This window comes from Leuresthes tenuis, unplaced genomic scaffold (genome assembly GCF_036924035.1).
Source record: "Leuresthes tenuis unplaced genomic scaffold, fLeuTen1.0.hap1 SCAF_4, whole genome shotgun sequence".
Taxonomy (NCBI): domain Eukaryota; kingdom Metazoa; phylum Chordata; class Actinopteri; order Atheriniformes; family Atherinopsidae; genus Leuresthes; species Leuresthes tenuis.
In genome coordinates this window covers 16,890,352-16,911,672 of record NW_027325358.1, presented here as the reverse complement: position 1 = coordinate 16,911,672, position 21,321 = coordinate 16,890,352, and the positions used below count along the sequence as shown (strand labels likewise).

The window sequence follows — 21,321 nt, the reverse complement described above, 5'->3', positions numbered from 1 at the left end:
GCAGACCAATGCAGTACAGTGAATGTGCATGTGTATGCATAGCTAATTGAATTAGTAACTGCTGTTTGCAAATTAGGTCTTAACACCAAAAACACTCTGCTCTGACTCCCCTCAACTAAAGGTGCTCTGTGAAGAGCAAAGGTGCGGATTAAATGCATTAAATATGTTTAATGCTTTATTTCTCTGCTCTTTCAGATTGTTCTTAACTTCACCACAATGGATCTGTATAAAAGCAGTCTATGCTGGTATGACTATATTGAGGTTCGGGATGGATACTGGAGAAAAACTCCACTGCTTGGTAAGTTTATGACAAAGAATGATGTGGCGAGCTGAAGGAGCAGGACTGCCTCCCTTCCAATAAGTAGTCTGACCGAGGTTGTTACTTGCCAACATCTTCTGTTTTGTTTTAGTCCTTTGTTGTATTTAACTTTCATCTCAACTTTGAACAAGAACAGTTGTTTTTTTGTTGATTTTAACAGTGACATCTCACTTTTTAAATGTGTTTCTAAATGTTACACATGAAGAGGAATAAAAATGCTCTCGATGCATTAGCAACACTTCTTCCAGCAAATTTTGATTTACAGGACTTTTTATTAAAAAGTGATGAATGGCTTTTAATTTTCTTCTTGACACATTACAAGTAATAATAAGGTGCGCTGACACAATTATGGTGCTACAAATGTCAGTGAGAAGCTAAAATCTGAGCCAGTAAAAGCAGGTGAGGTCTGATGAGACGCCAAGATACTCCACAGCTGTTTGTATTCCACTGAGGGTTGATTTTATAACTCTCAAAAACTGTTTCAGCTGAAATATGCTCACAGTCATGTGAAAAAAGCACACCGTCTATTAATTGTAAAGTTTTACCTATCAAGAAAGATAGCTGCTAATCTTCCCAGGGGTGGACATCCCAACAAGTTTACCCCAAGGCCAGATAGTGCAAATTACACAAAAAAAAACAAAAAAAACAAGATCTACATCTCAGACTCTGCAGGCCTCAAGTTAGAATGTTAAATGTTAAAGTTCATGACAGTGTTATTTAGATAAGGATTGCAGGAGAAAGCCTCTTCTGTCTGAAAAGTACATGGCAGCACGGCTTAGGTTTGCAAAGTTGGATCTGAACAAACCACAATACTTCTGGAACAATGACCTTTGGACAGATGAAACCAAAGTGGAGATGTGTGACCATAATACACAGCTTCACATGGGGGGAAAACTAAAAGCAGCAAATCAGCACAAACACCTCATACCAGCTGTCAAATACTGTGGTGTAGGGATGATGATTTGGGCTTGTTTTGCAGCCACAAGACCTGGACACCTTGAAATCACTGAGTCGACTCTGAACTCTTGTGCATGTCAAAGTATTCTAGAGTCAAATGTGAGGCCATCTGTCTAACAGCAAAAGAATGGGTGAAACTGGGTCATGTAACAGGAACAAAGATCCCACACAGTAAATCTACAACAAAAGCTCTGAAAAAGACAAGAATCAGAATGTTGTAATGGCCTACAAGAGGTGTATTTAGCTCATTTTAAGACTTGCAAAGGAACAGATTTCTGTCTTTTTTAGGTATTCTGACATAAAAGACTGAAAACTAAATAAATAAAACCTGAAAAATGAAAGATGCCTTCCTTTTTGTCATGCCTGTAGCTCCCCTTGTCTTGATGCATGCAAATTTTCTACATATGGTGTGTACTTGTGTTAATTACACTGGTATATAATGCCAGCAATGCTTTGAATTGCTTTGAAAAATAACTTTAACAGGGATCACATTTATGCCAGTTTCAGAGATAAATCTGAAGTGGATGAGGAGGTTGCATTTGTTTGAGTCATGGTGATTACTGGCCCACACACAGACTCTTAATTTTAAGTAGCTCTGTCACATGTACAATGTTATGTCACATCACGCTTCATAAACGATCTTGTTATTGGATGGCAGAATTTATTGGGTTTCCTTTGGTGTGTGTGCGTTTTACAGGAAGGTTTTGTGGAGACAAAATTCCTGACGTTTTGATTTCAACTGATAGCAGAATGTGGATTGAGTTTCGCAGCAGCAGCAACTGGGTGGGGAAAGGCTTTGCTGCTGTTTATGAAGGTAACACATCCAATCAGTCAACCAAATGAACTATTAAAAGCATACATACATATGAATTCAAAGACTGTAAAGTCAGTGTTAGCACTGACAGAATTTGATGACCTTGTGACTTTTGTGAGAAGTTTTCATGGGGTTTTCATTATTCATCGTGTACACAAAATGTGTTTCAGGTGTCTGTGGTCAGAGCAGTTGATGCTAATTCATCCTGTCTCTATCTGGTCTCTCACTCTCTTATCTTGTGCAGCGATCTGTGGAGGGGAAATCACCAAGGACTCTGGGCAGATCCAGTCTCCCAACTACCCTGACGACTACAGACCCTCTAAAGAGTGTGTGTGGAGGATCACTGTGTCCGAGGGATACAACGTCGGGCTCAGCTTCCAAGCCTTCGAGGTGACCCGCTCTCTCGTTGCGTGTGTGTCTCTGTTCCCCTCTGTCAGGTGCCTAGGAATGTCTGGGTCAAATTTCACGGCAGTGTAGCTGCTCGGGAGCTGACAAAGGTGTTAGTGCGTGATTATGTGTGTATGTGTGGTTTGTGTGTATGCATGAGTGTACAGGGTACAAAGCCGGCAGTTAAGGATTAGTTCCGTAGTTGGAATGCTGTAAAATGTCAGACTGACAAGGGACGTCACACATCACACAATATATCCACTTACTTCTATGATTTGGGAACAGTGTACTGTGTAACAAAGTATGCTTCGTCCTGAACATCATCTAACAGGATTCAGTGAAAGTGTAATATATGGCTGGACTGTCTTTGATCATTGTGTAAGCAAATGTAACATCTTAAATTATGCTTGTGTCTACGATGAACTACAGTGCTGGTGCCCATTAATTGGTTTATTCATTATAACTCACACTGAATTCTGTTCTTGTGTGATGAAAATTTGATCAAACTACAGCAACTAATGGCATAAGAATTTGTGTTTTCAATGTTGCATGGTTACCTGCTGCCATATTATGGGAGCTACTTTAATGATTTATGCAGCTGTGAGAAATAGTCATGCACACAATAATGATTTAGTTATCACTACTGCAGATGATGAGTAGATAACTGAAAAAAAAAAACTCGAGAAGAAAAATATTTTGGCTTTAGTGAAGTAAAACAGAAGCATCCACACAGTTGTGATGAAACTTAAGACTCAAATGGAGGACAGCTGATGTTCGTGATGTCTGCTCCAGCTGAGTGGTCTATGGTTTAGAAGTAAAGAGAATGAGACGACAGAGACATCCAAAGGAAAATGGGGACAAGAGAGTTTGTAGTTCAGTTTGAACCACACACTTTCAAAGGCTTCTTTTCATGTTTTGGACACTTAATTATACCGCATTTGGTGGCAGCAGTTAACAGTTGTGATCCTGATTCAAAGTCTGTGGGAACGCTTCAGAGTCTGAGATTTTTGCATATCTCAAGTATCAAAGCAATTCAGAAATAGGACAGTGTTTCCCTTTGCTAAACTGCACTTGGGAGATTACCACTTTAGGAAGCTTTTACTCGACGATAGGAAGCACGATGTTGTCAGCTTGTGTAAATTGGTCTAAAAACCTGCGAGTTACCACTAACATCTGGCTTTTGAGTGCAAAGTTTTATAAGCATACAGTCCAGCTTGAAATAACCTAATAGTTTCAGCTATGGGAACACATGGGAGCAATGGGAACACAAAATCTGATTTGGACCTGCTAATTTTCAATGAGGATGTTACGCTTGGGGAAACAAGTTCATAGCAATTTTATTTTTACAGAAACATACATTTATCAACTGTTCTGAAACTGACAGCAACTGACAGACAGCTGTCAGCTCACTTTCAGTCTTGCTGTGTGGGGCTTTCATCCACAGAATAGTCACAATTAGCCATTGTTTCATAAGAAATTCATGCTTATTTGTGAAACTGTGGTCCAACACAGTCTGCAGGATACACTGTAATGCCATACCTTCATGTTGTCGTAGTTACAGGCTTGGCCCCTTGGAGTTGGTGGCAATTACTTGACATAGTTATAAATACAATGTAGTCCCCAAAGCAATGAAAGTAAACATTCTATTAAAAGCAAAAGGAAATTATTAAATTGGCTTGTTTTAGCAGATATGCCCACGTTTGAGCAATAGTAAAGAAGAGAGTGTGAGACACACAAGCTCCATTACATATCTTTCATATTCTTTCAATAAACTGATCAAAACTTTAGTCAGGACAAGCCTGTGTGCTGCAACTTCGCTTGTTTTTGGAAGCTTACTACTTTAAGGCAGTGTTTCTCTTTTGTGTTACATCACATATGCCATTTTAGGCCCTTTCAGTATAACAGAAAGAAACTTTACAATTTTCCATTGGCAGCAAGTGGGAAAGGAAGGAAAAAATCCTCCAAAAGGAGACCCATACTCAGGGAAAGATGCCTGTTGGATGGCCAGAGAGAGAGGAAAAAATCATAGGAATGCAGCAGGATGATTAGTGCTTCAGATAAAACTAAACATATTTTAGACATTAGATAATGAAAAGGATGATTTAGACATTCTCTTTAGTTTTTTGTATCTAACTGTGAGTTTGTGCATACTTACACGATTGCTGGTGTAGATTGAGAGGCACGACAGCTGTGCCTATGACTACTTGGAGGTCCGGGATGGCCCACTTGAAACAAGTCCTCTGATCGGTCGCTTCTGTGGCTACGACAAACCAGAAGATGTACGTTCTACGTCACACACTTTGTGGATGAAGTTCGTCTCAGACGGGACGGTGAACAAGGCCGGCTTCGCTGCTAACTTTTTTAAAGGTGTGTGAACATGGCTGAAAAAATAAATAAATAAATGTATTACTTTTTATGATTTATTTGTCAGTCAATTGTGTTTTCTCACATGGCTTATTTACCAAAGCATTTTTCATATGTTCTGACACTGTTTTTCAGAGGAAGATGAGTGTGCCAAGCCGGATAATGGTGGATGTGAGCAGAGGTGCGTCAACACTCTCGGCAGCTTCAAGTGTGCCTGTGACCCAGGTTACGAACTGGCCCCTGACAAAAAAAGTTGTGAAGGTAAGAGAGTGTGTGTAAGTTGTGTGTGTAGTTCATTTGGTATGTGCATTCTTGCTTTTTATTTCTGTAGGATGTGAGTCTATCTCACCGTAAAGAGTTTAGAAACATCTGAACGGCCTCCATTAACAGGAAAAACCACACAAAGCACAAAGCCAAATGTTTCGCTGCTCCAATGCCACACATGTCCTTCAATCCAACAAAACAGATTAACTACGTGTAATGGCCAATACACGGAAACTAATGAACAAACCACTTCTGAGGCAGAAAATGAAACAGAAATGCTGGTGAAATGTTTTTTTGTTTTGAAAATAAAATAAAAATGTGCTGGAGAACTCGGCAGAAAATTGTATTCTCAGTGAAAAAAAAAGTCTATATACAGTTACTTCTCAAAAAAGAGAAACAGTTACAGAATTTACATGGAAAAAAGGGCTTAGTCAAGTCGAGCACAATAAATAAAAATGGGCAGATATCTGTACTGCTTATAGGACTCTCGAAAGGGTCATAAGAGGGTCAGGGGAGGCTAAGAGAAGGACAGGCATTTTGTGAGTAGTGTGCATTATGTGACATTGCCCACTTCCCAATGAAATAATAGCCACTTGCAGCAAGTGCAAACTCTTGAACCCAAGATTTCCTCGTGAAGTGCTCCATTTCTTTATCATGTAAAATTCCTGGCTTGAAAGCTATAAGTCATTGGGAAATAAGTACTGCAATACTGCAATTACAAGTGCTAAATTAATGTGTGAAGATGGATTGCTGATTACTGAGAAAGTCACTGTAAAATGGTTTGTAACATGGTTTGTGGAACCTAGATAGGGTTTAACCAATTTAGACCTAAGGCAGCCTTCTGAAAAACTCAAAACAGGTCCATAAAAACATAAAAACCCTCAGTTTTTGTAAATACAATAAAAGTTGGCCTAATGTCTTCTTGTATTTTCTAAAAACCTAAAATTGTATTTCTTGAAAATATTGAGGCAACATTAGCATGGTTACATGGTGGTAAAATGGTGCATGTTGCTGAGCACATTCTTTTTCAGCAGCCTGTTGTCAGATGGCCTTTTTCACTTCCAAGCCCTTCAGTCTGTATGCTGTCACTAACCTTGTTAAACGCAAATACCACATTTGGATGCAACTCCTGACTTTTACTAATTTCACTAATGACAAAATGATGAAGGAATAGCCCACACCTAGCCTTGAAATGACAATTAAGTCAGTTGTCCAAGTATCTTTTGATTTGTATTCCTGGATCTAACTGTATATACTGTCATTTCAAAGTTTTCTCTGTGGAGGACTCATTCCACCTAACGTTAGTGCTCTCAGTTTGTTTCACCTTTCAAATAATCTTTGTATTTGTATCTGTGTTTGATTTGGTTGTTCATGTGTGTTGGCAGCGGCGTGTGGTGGGCTTTTGTCCAAGTTGAACGGGACCATTAGCACTCCTGGCTGGCCAAAAGAATATCCACCCAACAAGAACTGCGTGTGGCAGGTGGTGGCTCCTAACCAGTACCGCATCTCCATGCAATTTGAGGCCTTTGAGCTGGAGGGCAACGAGGTAAGCATCAGTACCTTTGTGTACACGAGCACCAATATTTTGACTGTTGACCGTTTTCTAAATATGACAATATTCTGATTGTGACATTTACAGCTTCAGACAAGTTCCATGTTCCATCCATATTGCTGTTTACGTGATACAGAGCACAGTCTGAGTAATGACTCATTGACCCCATTACGTACCCCTATAAAGTTGCAATGTTTGTGCCCATCCAAAAGCTGAATTACAACCATATCCTTTAAAACATGCAGCTTCAGCCTTCACAGGTTTGTCCCTCACTTTTGGGGTGACTTTATATTACTTTATACTACTTTATACACCATCATTCTTTTTACTGCGGTCTTACTGTTCCGCACTGAACTCTGTTATAGCTGATGTTTCCACATTTTGTGACAGAAACATTGCCTATTGAAAGCAAGCCCAACATGAGCAACAGTGTTCTCAAGAAAAACTCTGGAGCCTAGAGCATTGTAGCAAAGTAACAGTGTTTGCTGCAAGATGCTGTAAAAACTCCAGCAGGATGTATCACTGCAATTAAGGTGTACAATAAAATCAACACACTTCACATGGTTCATTATGATTGTTGCTTACTTAGTTGGAATGTGACCTTATTCCGGATAAGGTGATGAGAAAATGTCTTGTTATGAGTAAGATCTTCGTCAGGTTAAAGTCTGCTGATTGCTGTCCATCTAAATGTGGGCTGTGTCTTTACATGCTGATAAACCAGTCAGTCACTTCTTTTTTTGAGTGTTCCAAGAGTCTTACAGCATTCATCTGTTTAGGTGTGCAAATACGATTACGTTGAAGTGCGGAGTGGCCTCTCATCTGACTCTAAGCTCCATGGTAAATACTGTGGCACTGAAGTCCCCGAAGTCATCACATCTCAATACAACAACATGAGAATCGAATTCAAGTCTGACAACACTGTTTCAAAGAAAGGCTTCAAAGCTCACTTCTTCTCAGGTGAGGCTCATGAGTGAGTGTGCTTGCATGTCTTTGTCAGTAGGGTGCATTTATGTGGGTTTTAACCACAGTGAGTGTTTGGAACACCCTGAGTGTACAGACGGATATGGGAGCAGTGAAATACAGTGCAGGAGTGGTTTGTGGGTTTTGATGCTTAACACCACTGGAATCCACTGAAACTGCCAGATCTACAAGCTTAGCTCAGCGCCTGTCCTCCTACGAACTTCATGAATTTTGATTGTTTTGATTTATCGGGCACATTTGTTTAAGAGTATCACTTTTACTATGATACGCGTACATATGTGCGATAACAGCCCACCCGGAGGTTTTGTTGTCTCTTGTCGTTAAAGCATGTCAAATAATTGTAGAAACAGAGGTTTGCAACAACAGAAAAGCTGACTTTTGGAGACATTATTGAACCCCTCCTTCATACCTGACCATGTGGATGTCTGATCTCATGTTCCCTGTCAACCTCTACTGTGTTCAGCTGTGGCTGCTTGCGAGTATCACTGTTGCCATTTGTACCTGTGTTTTGTCTGTCTTGCTGTCTCCCGAGCCTCCACCCGGGCTACGGCCTTCTGCACCCACCTTGCACTCTTCCCTCTCTCCCTCAGACAGACTGGCACTGTGTCAGGAGCGTATGTTTGTGTTTGAGTCATGCCAGGACATAAAGCGCAACCGTTCTCCGACTCGTGGTCGCGTCAACAACAAGCTGACTGCCTCGTCAAAGTTCAGAGGTAACATGAGCTCACAATCGGGATGTCCGATTGGCTCTGGTCCGCAGTGTGATCCGAGGGAATGGATGGATCCTTCTGTAGTGAAATGGATCATTGTTTAATCCATTCTCCTCCAGAGAGAAACATGCTGTGGCCCAGTTTCTTGCTTCTATTACTAAGTGTCAACCGAGCCTGGGCTACCACTCAAAAATCTTATTTCACAGGAATCACATCATGATGATTTGATGTTACCATCACATCATTCTGCAAATTTCTCTTGTCTAAATGAATGATTCCTTGCAAGCTGTGACTAAATAGCTCTTCTATTTTCTTGATGCATTGTGTTGTGGGACAGCAGTGTCCATTAACACAAAACTGAAATGTTTACTCGAAAAATCTAATGACCTCTGTGGGCTTATTGACTTGTTCGAAAAAGTTAGTTATGTTTAGATTCTGTGCTTCTTTTGTTGTTGTTTAGATCCATTTTTACAAAGTAGCAAACTTATCCCCTGCCTAACTGCTGGTACACTGCTGTGTATCCAACAGATCAATAAAATAATGCTACATGAATGGACAGTAATATCTCAAGATAATAATTTTGTCCTAAACTTTTTCTAACATTGCCTTTAAAGAAACTCAAGACAGGCTGAACTTAGATGTTTTGATCAGATTTACTCTCCTTAATTAGAAGTAAACTTGTTAGTTGGATAAATTAATCCAACTTCTACTGTCTGCAGAGCACATGGAACTCCCGATTAGTGGATTATGGTTCCACACAAATTACTCATATAAAGATAATATGTGCTCATTTGTGTGTGTTCAAAGTTGCCATGTGGCTCAGCTGTTGGCAGAAGCTTCCAGGGATAGCTTTTGGTTGAATAAAAGCCAGCAGCTGTAGGGAGGTCCCTTCAGCCTCCCACATACTACTAATCCATGTGAGCGCGTTCATGCACTTGTGAGTGCGTGTGGACATTTTGTGCTTGACCTGAAGACAGCTACAATGAACACTGTGCGGCATCGAGTGCAAAGCTTCTTAGCCAGTGATAGGGTGAGACTGAGCCCACAATAGCACCATAATTCCACATCAGACACAGAGACACAAACGCACACACACAGATGAAGAGAGAGAGAGAGAGAGAGGAGGAGGAGGATTTGGTGGTTTCATTAAAATCAGATCTAGCTGAGTTGAGGTGAGAGTCAGCGGCTGTGTCTAATCTCACACCTCCTTATAGGAATCTGTTTCTTGCTCCCGGGCACAAACACCCAGCAACAATCTGCTCTGTCTCCCACACTCTCCACTGTACATTATCAGTGTTCTTGTGCGGTCTCTGGCCCATCTCCACCTCTCCAGCCTCATTCTATCTCTCAACGTGGCAACCCTACGTAGAGCAAGTCTTCCCTGCTCCTTCCACCTCCACCCTGTCATCTGCTCTGCTGGATCAGCATCATCCAGCCTCAATAATGCGCATTGTCGTGAGCCAGCCACCCAGAGGTGAAGCTGAGTGGTTAGAAGAAGCCCTAAATTAAAAGATGAGGGAGAGAAAATGATTGACACACAAACGCTTTAATTGCATTGTTTCTGTGTTTTTTGTTTTTAAATTCAGTCGATGGGTCAATCCAAAATTTTCCAAAGATATCAAGTGTGTCAGCTGGAATTTTGAAGAAAGTGTGCATTAAAATGATTCATTAGACCTGCAAGATCATTTTAGAGATCTGAGTAGCGATATAATACCTGAAGTTTTTAAATCTCTAAGGCCTTTTTTTATCATCACTGATAGATAGCTGAGCTCAGAGGTTGCTGGTTGTAAGGTTATATCAAGCGTGGATATATCTAATTCCGGGTTGGAAAGTAAATGAGCAATTTATTGTGCAAAAAACAAAACGTTTATGACATTTTAAGTCCGTTGAATGGCCTTGCTCTGCCTTGTTCCACCATTTATTTTAACACCATGATATGAATATAACCAGTTGATTTTAGGAGAACTTATTTGAGCTTAAAAGGGATATTGATAGCCCGTGTACCTTACAATATACAGGGACAGGACATGGACATAAAGAAGACATGGGTCTTGTCTTTCTGAATATCAGACAATAGATATAATGTGGGCACTGAAGTTCTCATTAGAATTTACAGTTTTTCCTCAGTTGCCTCTGTGAACATGTCAGAGTGATAGAGCACTGGTAGTCTGACCTGAGGAAAACACAGCTGTTCTGAAAACAGCTGTTACAGTCAGAAATGTTTCAGTGTGACCACACAGCAGCTGTGACCACGAACAGTCAGCATCACCAGTAATACACCCACTAACAAACTTTCTCAGGGTCTACCGATATCAATTAAAGCTTTTGTCAGAATTAGTGCTTTATATTGATTATACTCTCCTGTCTGTAACCTTTCCTGTAGAAATCTTTCAATGTTTGAGTAACAGTTTCTGCTGCAGACAGTGTTGAAAGCTGGGATGGTTCTGTTTTTTACCATCCCTCTGGGCTTTAACTCTCAGCCTTATGATAGAAGGTTGACAGCTGAATAATGTTCTGTTTGAGCATGTTAATGTCTTCACCACTTCCATAGCTTTCCCTTACGTCACTGACCTGCCTACTTTGATTTTCTCATCATCACTTCTCCCCTCTTTTGGGGCCTCTTCCTGCTTTCTCTCCCTTCCCTCCACTTCATCTCCGATGTTTCCACATGAGTGATGTGTTGCATGTGTATCTCTCACAGACAAAGATGAGTGCAGCAAGGACAACGGCGGCTGCCAGCACGAGTGCATCAACACAGTGGGCTCTTACGTTTGTCAGTGTCGTCATGGCTTTGTACTGCATGAGAACAAACATGACTGTAAGGAAGGTGGGTTCCACATGCACTCACCCCACACACACACTGGCATCAAAACAACAGAGTGCATCTGCATGTTGTTAACACATCCACAAGAGCATGTTCTAGATTATATACTGATTATTGTAGATTATTGTACCCAAAAAGGTACAATTAGTGCAAATGTAACAAATGCATGAAATAAAAGTAAAACACAAGTTGAAACATTGTAGTTGCGGTTCTTATAACAGGACAACCCAGCAAATTGTCAATCTGCTACTGCAATGCCTGATGCAGCAAACATATCAGGCCTTAAGACTCAGTCCAAGTTTTCCTGACTTGACCCTACTGTTTGGCCTCTTGCCACTTGCCCTTTCATACCCTGAAGTATTTGAGACTCTACTTGGACTCACACTTACGTGAAAGGTGTGAAGATGCAGCATAAAAAGGTTGTGCCCAGTTCGCAGCAGAAATACCCTTTAAAATTGTAACATTGAAATCTTAAGCAGACTGTTTTCATACAGGCAGTACTGCTGTCATAATGAACAATTACTCTTTGTAGTGATATGCCTATTCAATTATTATCATTATCATGTTTGCCATACAACTGATACCCTGGTAAAAAGTGCTTTGTAGCCCGGAGGCCGGTATATGGCCCTGTTGTTGGGGACCGCTGATACATGGGATATAAAATCCAGGGGTTGGGACTTATTAAAAAAAACTCAGTACTTGTCTTGAACTCGTCTCAAATAAGTTTAGACTTTACTTAAACTCATCCCAAAAGAGTAAACACAGTTTGGATGCCACTAAAACTGCTCGCTATGATGTGTGTTTGAGAGGGAGACACATACAGAGTGGAAAGGTTTTTGGGTTGACAGAAGACATTATTTATTAAAAGCTACTTGCCTTACACAAACACATACACACAGCGTCTGAATTGACATGTTATACTGAGCTCTTTGAAGTTGAACTTTTGTACATGTGCACACACACCAACACCACATCAGTGCTCACATGCACACCGCACTAAAGGCTCCCTGTGTTGCCCATAAAAAGACTCATGTTTCAAACATCTGGGAGCTTAAAAGCTTCATGTGTAGTGTCGTCTCCTGCTGTGTACGTGTGTGTTTATATGTGCATGAGACTGGCTTGACCCAGTAACCTTGCATAGCCATGCAGATGCATACTCCCATGACAAGCCCTGTGTCCGTTTGGTTATCTACATAAATTCAACGTGCTTGTGAGGGTTATTTGTACTACATGACATGTGCTGTTCATGTTGGACAGATCATTAATTAGGCCTTTTTGGTTAAGATACTGTGTAGCATCATAAGACACTTGCAGTGGAAAAGAGAAGAGAGCAAATCCACATTTCTGGTCTCAGGAATCTCATTTACTCTTTTTTAGAAATGAAGAATTAAATGTTGTGTTATCCATTTAATTACTGGTAACATGATCATACTACAGTACTAATGCCTGCCTCTGCTGCCATGTCAGAAAACACATTACCAGGCCTGAAAGCTGTACCATATGAATATTTAGCATTTTTTAACTACACAGGATGGGAGGGTTTTCTACAACAGTGGTGTCTGTGCAAGAAGACATCTATATTTAAAGCTCTTCCTGTTATAGAATCCCTCTTTACATGAATTTCTGTTCTTTTTTTTATTTTAATACTGTGCAAGGGTTTGATGTCTTAGGGAAACGAAAGCTGTCAGCCTCAAACACACGACCCTTTGTCTTAAACATGCCTTCTGCTTGCCAACACCTTCACAAATCCATGGCATACATCTAACTCACACCACATGTATTTGAATGCCATGTGTGACTGTGATAGCTGCTTTTGATAGCCTTAGCTTTTTTCTTCCTTTTTTTTTAATTCATTCCTTTTTTTTACTGAGGAAAACTCTCAAAGTAGCTATTGAGACTTCAACTTCAACCAGGAAAAGATTGGTTGCCCATTTTCCCCCCGTGAAATGGACTGTAAAAGGTATTCAGTCACAATCAGTGACAATCCAAATTGGCACCAGAAACACTATGTTTAAGGAAAATTGTGAACTATGTAAGGAAGAACTGAATGACTACTTCACAGTAAGCTGAAAAGTAAGACTACTCATCGTTATTTGGGGTTTGCTTGAGTTCCAAAATTTTTTTTTTTTTAGATATTCCCCGAGCTTGGAGCAGAGGGTGGCATGTACTTCCTAAAATCCTCACGGAATAACTTGTAGTTATAGTCATTAGCATGCTACTGCATTAGCCTGCAACTAATATGTTTTCATGAAGAACAGTGTGACAGTTTTAGTTTGTGCTTTTTCTCTCAACAGCTTAGACATGGCTGTTATGCTGTAGGGCAAAATGTCTTGAGATTGTGTTGCCATACTTTGCTCTACAGATGCTGTGAACAGATGCATCATGTGATATCTGATATTCTGTGATACAGTAAATCCTAAAAAACAACTGGTGTCAGAAACAAAGCTAACTGCTGTGTAACTGAGTCCATAAAGTAACAGAGACGTTAAGCTGCCAGAGCCATAGGATCAAGATGTCATTTTTATAGACCAATTCCTTGTTGTTTTTAACAGAGAATTTAAAGACATGTCAAACCATGTTGCATGCTGGGACAGGAGCACCTTCTTCTAAGAAATCTTTTCCCCTGACTTGTGCCTGCTGTCACTGTTACCTGGCTAGCTTAAGTTTTTGTTTGTAACAAGATGGTCAAATCTTGTAGAGAAGGAAGAAATGGAGAAAGACGATAAACTGCTGGGAGAAATGCAGGGAGAGTTAAAAATCTGATCATTCACAAGCAGGTGTTACTTTCAGTAAACTAGCAGTAGTGTTTTTGGAGGTATATAATTACAGAAGAAATGAGTTATGTCACTAGGCTTAAAACATTAAGGGCTTCATAAGCAGGACCATAAAATCATAAAACTTTCAGGAAACAAGTGGAGAGGAGCTACACTGGACTAATACGCTGTCTCTCTTTGTTCTGGTTTCCATCCAAGCTGCAGAGTTTTGAACAAGTTGAAGTCTCAGTGGTTTTTTTTGTTGTTGTTTTGTTTAACATGGGAGAGCATTACTGTCATTGAGTCATCATGAAATAACACGTAATAGTACATGAAACTAGATAAGACCGCTTTTTTAATCTAGTCAGAGATGAAGCCTTCATTAAACACAGTTAAATGGATTCATTCTTGAAAAATATAGCCTGTGTTCCTATATTATATTATACTATGGCTGGCAGTCAGGAGCTGAGATACAGAACAGAACTGAACAGATATCGTCAAATTTTTGCATAAAATTACACAAAATTATTTCTGACCTTAATAACATTATTAAGAGCGCCAAACCTTCAGTGAGAATCATACTCGAATAATAAAGTTTTGTCATGGGGGAGACCGAGACTTGGAGACAACACGGATGCACAAATGACCTGTTGTTACACTTTGTTATCACAACTTATCTCTTTTTTTTTTATCTTTGTTATATCTGCAACTGAGACTTTTAAGGGGTCATTTTCACAAATGGTTATTGTAAACCAAAGACTGTTGACACTTCCTCACCTTTCTCACAGTTGCAACTTATCAGTCTGTTACATGATCATGTGTCATTATCCCTGCTGTGGCACACACAACATGAAAAGTCTTTATTTTATAATTGATATTTGTACGACATGAATAATTTATGATTGTTATTTCTAATTTCGTGGACTATTTGGGATTCCTGTGGCAATCCATAAGTAATTCTTTGAAAAATGAAGCCCGGCCGTGGTGATTTGAGCGCTGATTATCACGTCAGTGGTAAGCTTCAAAGTATTCGGGGCAGCCCTACAGAGGATTCCCTTTAAACTCTGTCATCAGATAAATTATTCATACATACTCTTGTTAAGATATTGTCAGTTCAAGAAAACAGTAAACTGAGTTTTCAGTATGTTGACACAGAACTGCAGCTACATACTGTACTGTACAGATGTCCTGCTGCAGCAGTAGTTGTGCAGTACATGTGTGCATGTGAAACTTACACTGAACTTGTGACCAGGATGTGTTTCTTTGAAATCCTTTCTCTCTCCTTTGGTCCTCTTGTTTCTCTTCTTCCTGTTCCCTTTCCATTTCCTCTGGCCTTTTCCTGTACAGCCAAGATATTAACTTCCTTCCTATGTGTGTGCTTTTCTGTTTCTCTATGTGTGTGTGTGTCCAGCTGAGTGTGAGCATAAAATCCACAGCCCCAGTGGGACCCTAAGCAGCCCGAACTGGCCAGACAAGTATCCTAGCCGTAAGGAGTGCACCTGGGACATCACAGCCACGCCGGGACACAGAGTCAAGATTGTAAGTGTGCAATCAAATATCGCATGCTGCACATGGTCGGCATGCCTGCCTGCCTCCTAACAATGCACCGTTCTGTCTGCAGGGTTATACTGCATTTTAAAGCTTCAGACTGCTCTCTCCTCTTTTTACAAGATGATCTTTCTTTTCATGTTCCACTTATAAACCTACATTTGAAAGGGGGAGTGCACATTTGGATTTTCGGGTTAACTGCAAGCGTGTGCTCATGGGTTGGTAAAAGGCCTTGGGCAGTGGCCATCTGTGTCCTCAATGCATACACACCCACAGATAGTTGTCTCCACATTTTCTAAGCTGAAGCACATGTATAGAATGATGGATAATTTGTACCATCAGGTACAATTCCAACTGAAGGTCACTAGCATTTTGATGTTGAGTTTTGCTCCTCTTGGATAAACTCAATCTAGTTTTTCAAGGACTGCGTAGAGAAGATTATGTACCATGTTTTATAGATTGAAAACCTTAAATAAAGGCTGAAATTTCTCATGTCATAAATGTATGGTTAAAAGGAAACAGACACTATGGAAAGAAAGGCATCTATATTACTTCTCTGACAGCCCCTCCAAAGCCTGAGCTGAGGCTGTGATGACAGTGTCATATCTGTTAATTTGCAAGGTTTATACAAAAACCCCTGAGCCAAATTTAATGGAACTTGGGGGGTTAACAAAAACAGACAAGCAATAAGTACGATAATGTATCAGCTCAGAGGAAGAAATCACAGGCAGTGGTAGTCTTGAACTCAAGGTGCATGTTGACCAAAAGTACCTGGTACTTTTAGCCTCTGGTACTTTTTGTTGAGGAACTAAATGATTTTCTCAGACTACAGTTGTATTTTTAATGCTTTCTAAAGAAGATAAGGCAAATTAGGCCTTTGAAGTAGCATAGTTTTTGTTCAGTGAATAATGAAACAATGTCAAATGTCATTTGGTGGTCATTTGAGGTTATATTTACCAAATTTAAGACCTGGTAAAAATATATATATTCTTTTCATTATGTCCAGATACGTACAACCTAAGACTTGAAAGGAAGACACTGTTTATCACAAGCTCAAATTGGTCCATACAAAGAAGCAAGTAAAGAAGCAGTCACACAAACACACATGCACACACACACACACACACACACACACATACACACACAGTCACATTCACTTCAGTAATCTTCCTTAAATCATGATCCAATGCAAGTAGTGTAACACATGCATACAACACAGCTTTTGCTGTATGCATACATATTCCTGGTCTACAGATGTACACATGCAGGCTCATGCCAAGCTTAATGCATCTTGTCAAAACTGCCATCAACTGTCGCTTTTTATGATCTCCTGTCACTGCCTATGTGCCTATGTAACTGGAAACATATTACGCCTTCAGCCACATTGGCATTTTGCAGGTTTTACACCTGTTCTGAATGTGTGACTCCAAAAAATCTATTTTCCATGCTCGCTTAGTCCAACTAAGAGTCATGGGGTGGCTGAGGCCTATCACAGAGACAAACTAGACAAACAACCATGCACACTCACACTCACTCCTCGGGACAATTTAGAGTCACCAATTAACCTGACGTGCTTGTATTTGGACGGTGGGAGGAAGCCAGAGCACACGGACAGATCCCACGCATGCACGGGGAGAACATGCAAACTCTGTACTGACAAATTTAGAAATAGAAATTAGCTACATGTGCTAAGTGTCTCTTTCTAGTAATTGTACTTAATGTGTTTTTTTATATGCAAAGCTTGAGTTTTGCACAAAGAGTGAGGGGATTTTTGTAAAGTGTAGATAGACCTCATGAGTTTAATTTGATTAGACTTTAAGGTTCAGGTTAGATGGGTTTATAAAATGGCTTAAGTTTATAAAGAATGGTTATGATGAGACATTCAGTTGTGATGGGGCTCTGGAATGCATTATGTCTTACAATGGTAGGAAGACAAATGTGTGTATGAGATAAGTAGGGGCAGTAATGACATCACCGCGGGATAAATTTAATACCAGAAATCTGAACAAAGATGTCAAGGTCACTCTGTTAAAGCTTAATCACTCGCTGTCTCAGACACAACAACACACACTTCTCTTGGATGTGGTAAACAGAAACAGCGACTGAACGGGGCTGCAAAAGCACCTGGAAGTCATCTCAACCCCACAATCACACATTGTAATGACTTTGCCACATCAGCCCACCTTCACGCTCCTTTTCCCCAAAAAATCTGCTTAGTAAAATGGCCATTGTGTTGATTTTACAGCCAAAGAGGTGTGTGTTTGTGTGGGAAAGAGGCCTGCAAGGTGTTCTGACTCATGCTGACTTATGAATCGTGACTGATTGCAAATGAAAGTCAGCATGTAAGCAATGTGGTGGTAAAAAGATAGATGCAGGAATGTTTTTGAAAAAAAGATTATGAAATTTTATTTTTTTTTTACAAACAACTGTGTACCCTGTACCAGTTAGAGCCATATTCATAAAGCACCCATTAGCTCTCTAATGGTTGAGCAGAGAAGAAGAGAAGACAAACTGCTAAAATAAGAGCCTTATAACTTTAAACTTCAGGACTTCGATGTTTTAGTTGCTTAATTAAACTCAGTCACGGAGAAGTCAAGAAGGATATCACCAAGACCTGTTTAAAGTCTGTTGTCGCTGCTCCCAACAGCTTAGAAAAGTGGTAAACTTTGAGTGAAGAACTTTAACCCCCATTTAGAAGTACTCTAAGAAGTAAATACTTTCCATCATAGTTTAAATTAACATTAAGTGACAACATGTCACTCATGGGTCTCCCTTTGTCGGTTGTACTTTATTTACTTGTGCTCTCTCTTTGTTTCTATTCTGAATATCCCTTTATGTATTTTATGCTGAAATTCACGTAACTGAAAGTCCCATCTGGGTAAATGCAAATTCCCTGAGGCTGTGAATGTTGTGGTGTCTGGTCTTTCTTCGTGCTAAACACTCATCCCAACAGAAATTGACAAACAAATAAATGCATCTGCCTCCACTCCTGCAGACCTTCATTGAGTTTGAGATCGAGCAGCATCAAGAATGTGCCTATGACCACCTGGAAGCATTTGACGGGGACAGCGACACAGCAGCCATCTTGAGCCGACTATGTGGCAGTAAGATCCCTGAGCCACTGGTGTCCTCCGGGAACAAGATGTATCTCCGCTTCATTTCTGATGCCTCAGTACAAAGGAAGGGTTTCCAGGCCACACACTCCACAGGTGTGTACCATTGTGGAAGTGTATCTCAGCATTTATATTAGCATCACTACATCTTTTAATACATGCAATTCTGTGCGCGTTTGTGTGTTCAAGAAGAGCGTCACTCACTGTCACCAGTTTAGAGTTCTCAAATATGAGTTGTTGGTTTTTTTTAGGAGTAATATCTCCCTCTAGTGGTTCATCACAGCACATGCATAACGGAAATCATTCTTGAAAACCACAGCTCATTGGGAAATGCCCAAAATTCTTGAACTTTTAACACATATTTCTATAATAATACCTTTCCCCTAATCTGTGTCTGTTTTAGAGTGTGGAGGTCGTCTGAAAGCAGAAGCCCGTCAGAAGAACCTTTACTCCCACGCTCAGTTTGGGGACAACAATTACCCAGGTCACACCGACTGCGAGTGGCTGCTGACTGCAGAGCAGGGCTACGGCATCGAACTCAGCTTCATAACGTTTGAGGTGGAGGAGGAGGCCGACTGTGGCTATGACTATATTGAGCTGTATAACGGAAATGATGCCGATTCACACCGTTTGGGTCGCTTCTGTGGTTCAGGGGTAAGCTCCATATGTGTGTTCATATACAAAGATATATATATATATATATAAAGATATTCATATCTTTTTGGGGTTCTTCATAGAGGACTGCACACAGGTTTTCCTTTTGTTGGTATTTCTACTATTTGCTTACAATTGTTATCACATTTGTAGCTGATATCTCTACATGTAATGTCATTAGTTTGCAAGATTTTTTAATTCTATTTACCTGTTCATTTGGATCGTCAGTACTATCCAGTGACTCAGATGGTACTGTAAATGATATCTCTAGGAGAGGGTTTTCCAAGCTTTTCAGCGACTGAACCTCGTAATAATGGTGACAAAAACTGCCCTTCTACCTCCAGAGATGTTTGAAAAGGCCTAAAGGCTTTGATAGTCCTTTTCAAGGGCAACACAAAAGCAAAACTATTTTTAAATACCATGATAGAGGCTTGATTTGGAAAAAAAAGATTATTTCCATGCACATACATGCTGTAAATTGACCTGCAGCAGCTGAGCTGTCACTAATCCATCATAATCACCTCAGCGGTCAAGTGAGGACAAAAAATCAGGAGGCTGATGACATTTTTATTTTAATTGTTTTATTTTCAAATCTAAATCTTGTTTTTCTCTCTTTAAACATTTAGTGCTAAAATATGCTATTTCAAATCAATTTTAGACTTTATTTGATTTCTGGAAATCATCCCACAACCCTACCTTTAGTTTTTCTTGAACCTCTGGGATGGTTTTAACTTGTACTTTGGAAACCACTAAATCCACACAATAAAAATAAGCAATGGTTACTTGATGGTAAAGGTGATCAAACACACAAACCAAGTTAAAAGAGTCATTTTCACATTCCAACATTTACTATTATGAACATCTGAAATCATACTGCAGTGGTTCAAACATTCCACTCCAACTTGCAACTACTGGTTTGGGGAAGCCCCTGAAAACTCAAAAACTTGTTCAGTGCATGTCATTTGAATTACATTGGTGGAACATTTAAAACAGCCAATTGATCCATCACCTTTCTCCCTCTGTCTTCCTGTCATCAGCCCAGAGAGGGAATTTATTCTCCAGGAGATTCTATGCTGGTCCGTTTCCACAGCGACGACACAATCAGCAAGAAGGGCTTCCACATCCGTTACACGAGCACCAAGTTTCAGGAGAACCTCCATGCCAGGAAATGACTCTAGACCCAGCCTGTGACCTCCGACCTCCATGCAGCCTAAAACACTGTCTGTCATAATGAGAAAAGTACGGATCATCCTCCCCTCTCTGACCCGCAGAGAGATGCGAATGTTGGCTAGCCAACATGAGGAAGATTGTGATTTGAATATTTGTCTCCCTCTGCAGCTCCACGCAGGTCTTTGCACCCTGAGATGAGGCTGTAAAGACATTGAGGTGTGTGGAGAAGTTTAGCTGAACGATGCATGAGCTATTTTCACAGAGGAGACGGTTTTATGACTGCATATCTGCATATAAGTTTCAGTAAGAGGGTCGCAGGAGCAACACTGTGGTTTATGGAGATACTCATGGTTGCACAAACACAAACAAGACTACAAGCACACACACACACACTCCAATAATATTCACAATTAGAAACCACGGATGCTATAGAAACTAAATTGCATCCAAAAAAGGAGTTCAGAGCCTTTTGTGAGTCCTTGTTCCTTGAACTGTGCAACTTACTGTTATCAGACAGCTACTTCTACCCACACTAACTCAAAAGAAACTGCTGACGGACATTTTTATTGCCTTTGATGCCTGGCAACTGGCCTTTTCAGCCCAGCTCAGAATGGCGACAGATTATTTTATTTCTTTGTATTATAAAACCCGCTGTGTTTACTGTATGTGTGTGTATGTGTGTGTGTGTGTGTGGAGAAAAAAACAGACAAACAAAAGGCTCAAGCCTGTCCTTCGCCCTTTTTGCTTAAAGCTTATGTGGAATGGAAAGAACAAATAAAAAATGGAGACTTTCTAAATGATCTGTGATGTTGATGTTAAGCCTTGTATCATGTTGTGTTTTTGAGTTCGCACCATCTTGTAACAAGTACGTGTCACTGATGTTTGCAGTTTTTTGGGTCTTTTTTTTTTGT

At 40.2% G+C, this 21,321-nt stretch overlaps 1 protein-coding gene across 2 annotated transcripts in view; it reads left to right on the top strand.

The window, feature by feature from the left end:
• tll1 (tolloid-like 1) overlaps positions 1–21,321 on the top strand; it is a 51,115-nt gene extending 29,794 nt beyond the window's left edge. Inside the window, exons 10-22 of one of the 2 annotated variants that reach the window (XM_072384845.1) lie at positions 196–298; positions 1,974–2,090; positions 2,335–2,480; positions 4,649–4,844; positions 4,977–5,102; positions 6,491–6,651; positions 7,434–7,614; positions 8,229–8,351; positions 11,050–11,175; positions 15,337–15,464; positions 18,469–18,682; positions 18,990–19,240; positions 20,278–21,321. In XM_072384845.1, the coding sequence (XP_072240946.1) occupies positions 196–298; positions 1,974–2,090; positions 2,335–2,480; positions 4,649–4,844; positions 4,977–5,102; positions 6,491–6,651; positions 7,434–7,614; positions 8,229–8,351; positions 11,050–11,175; positions 15,337–15,464; positions 18,469–18,682; positions 18,990–19,240; positions 20,278–20,412 (2,007 nt within the window). In that variant the 3' untranslated portion in view covers positions 20,413–21,321. The remainder of the gene's footprint in view (positions 1–195; positions 299–1,973; positions 2,091–2,334; positions 2,481–4,648; positions 4,845–4,976; positions 5,103–6,490; positions 6,652–7,433; positions 7,615–8,228; positions 8,352–11,049; positions 11,176–15,336; positions 15,465–18,468; positions 18,683–18,989; positions 19,241–20,277) is intronic. The other variant, XM_072384844.1, reaches the window with a different exon arrangement.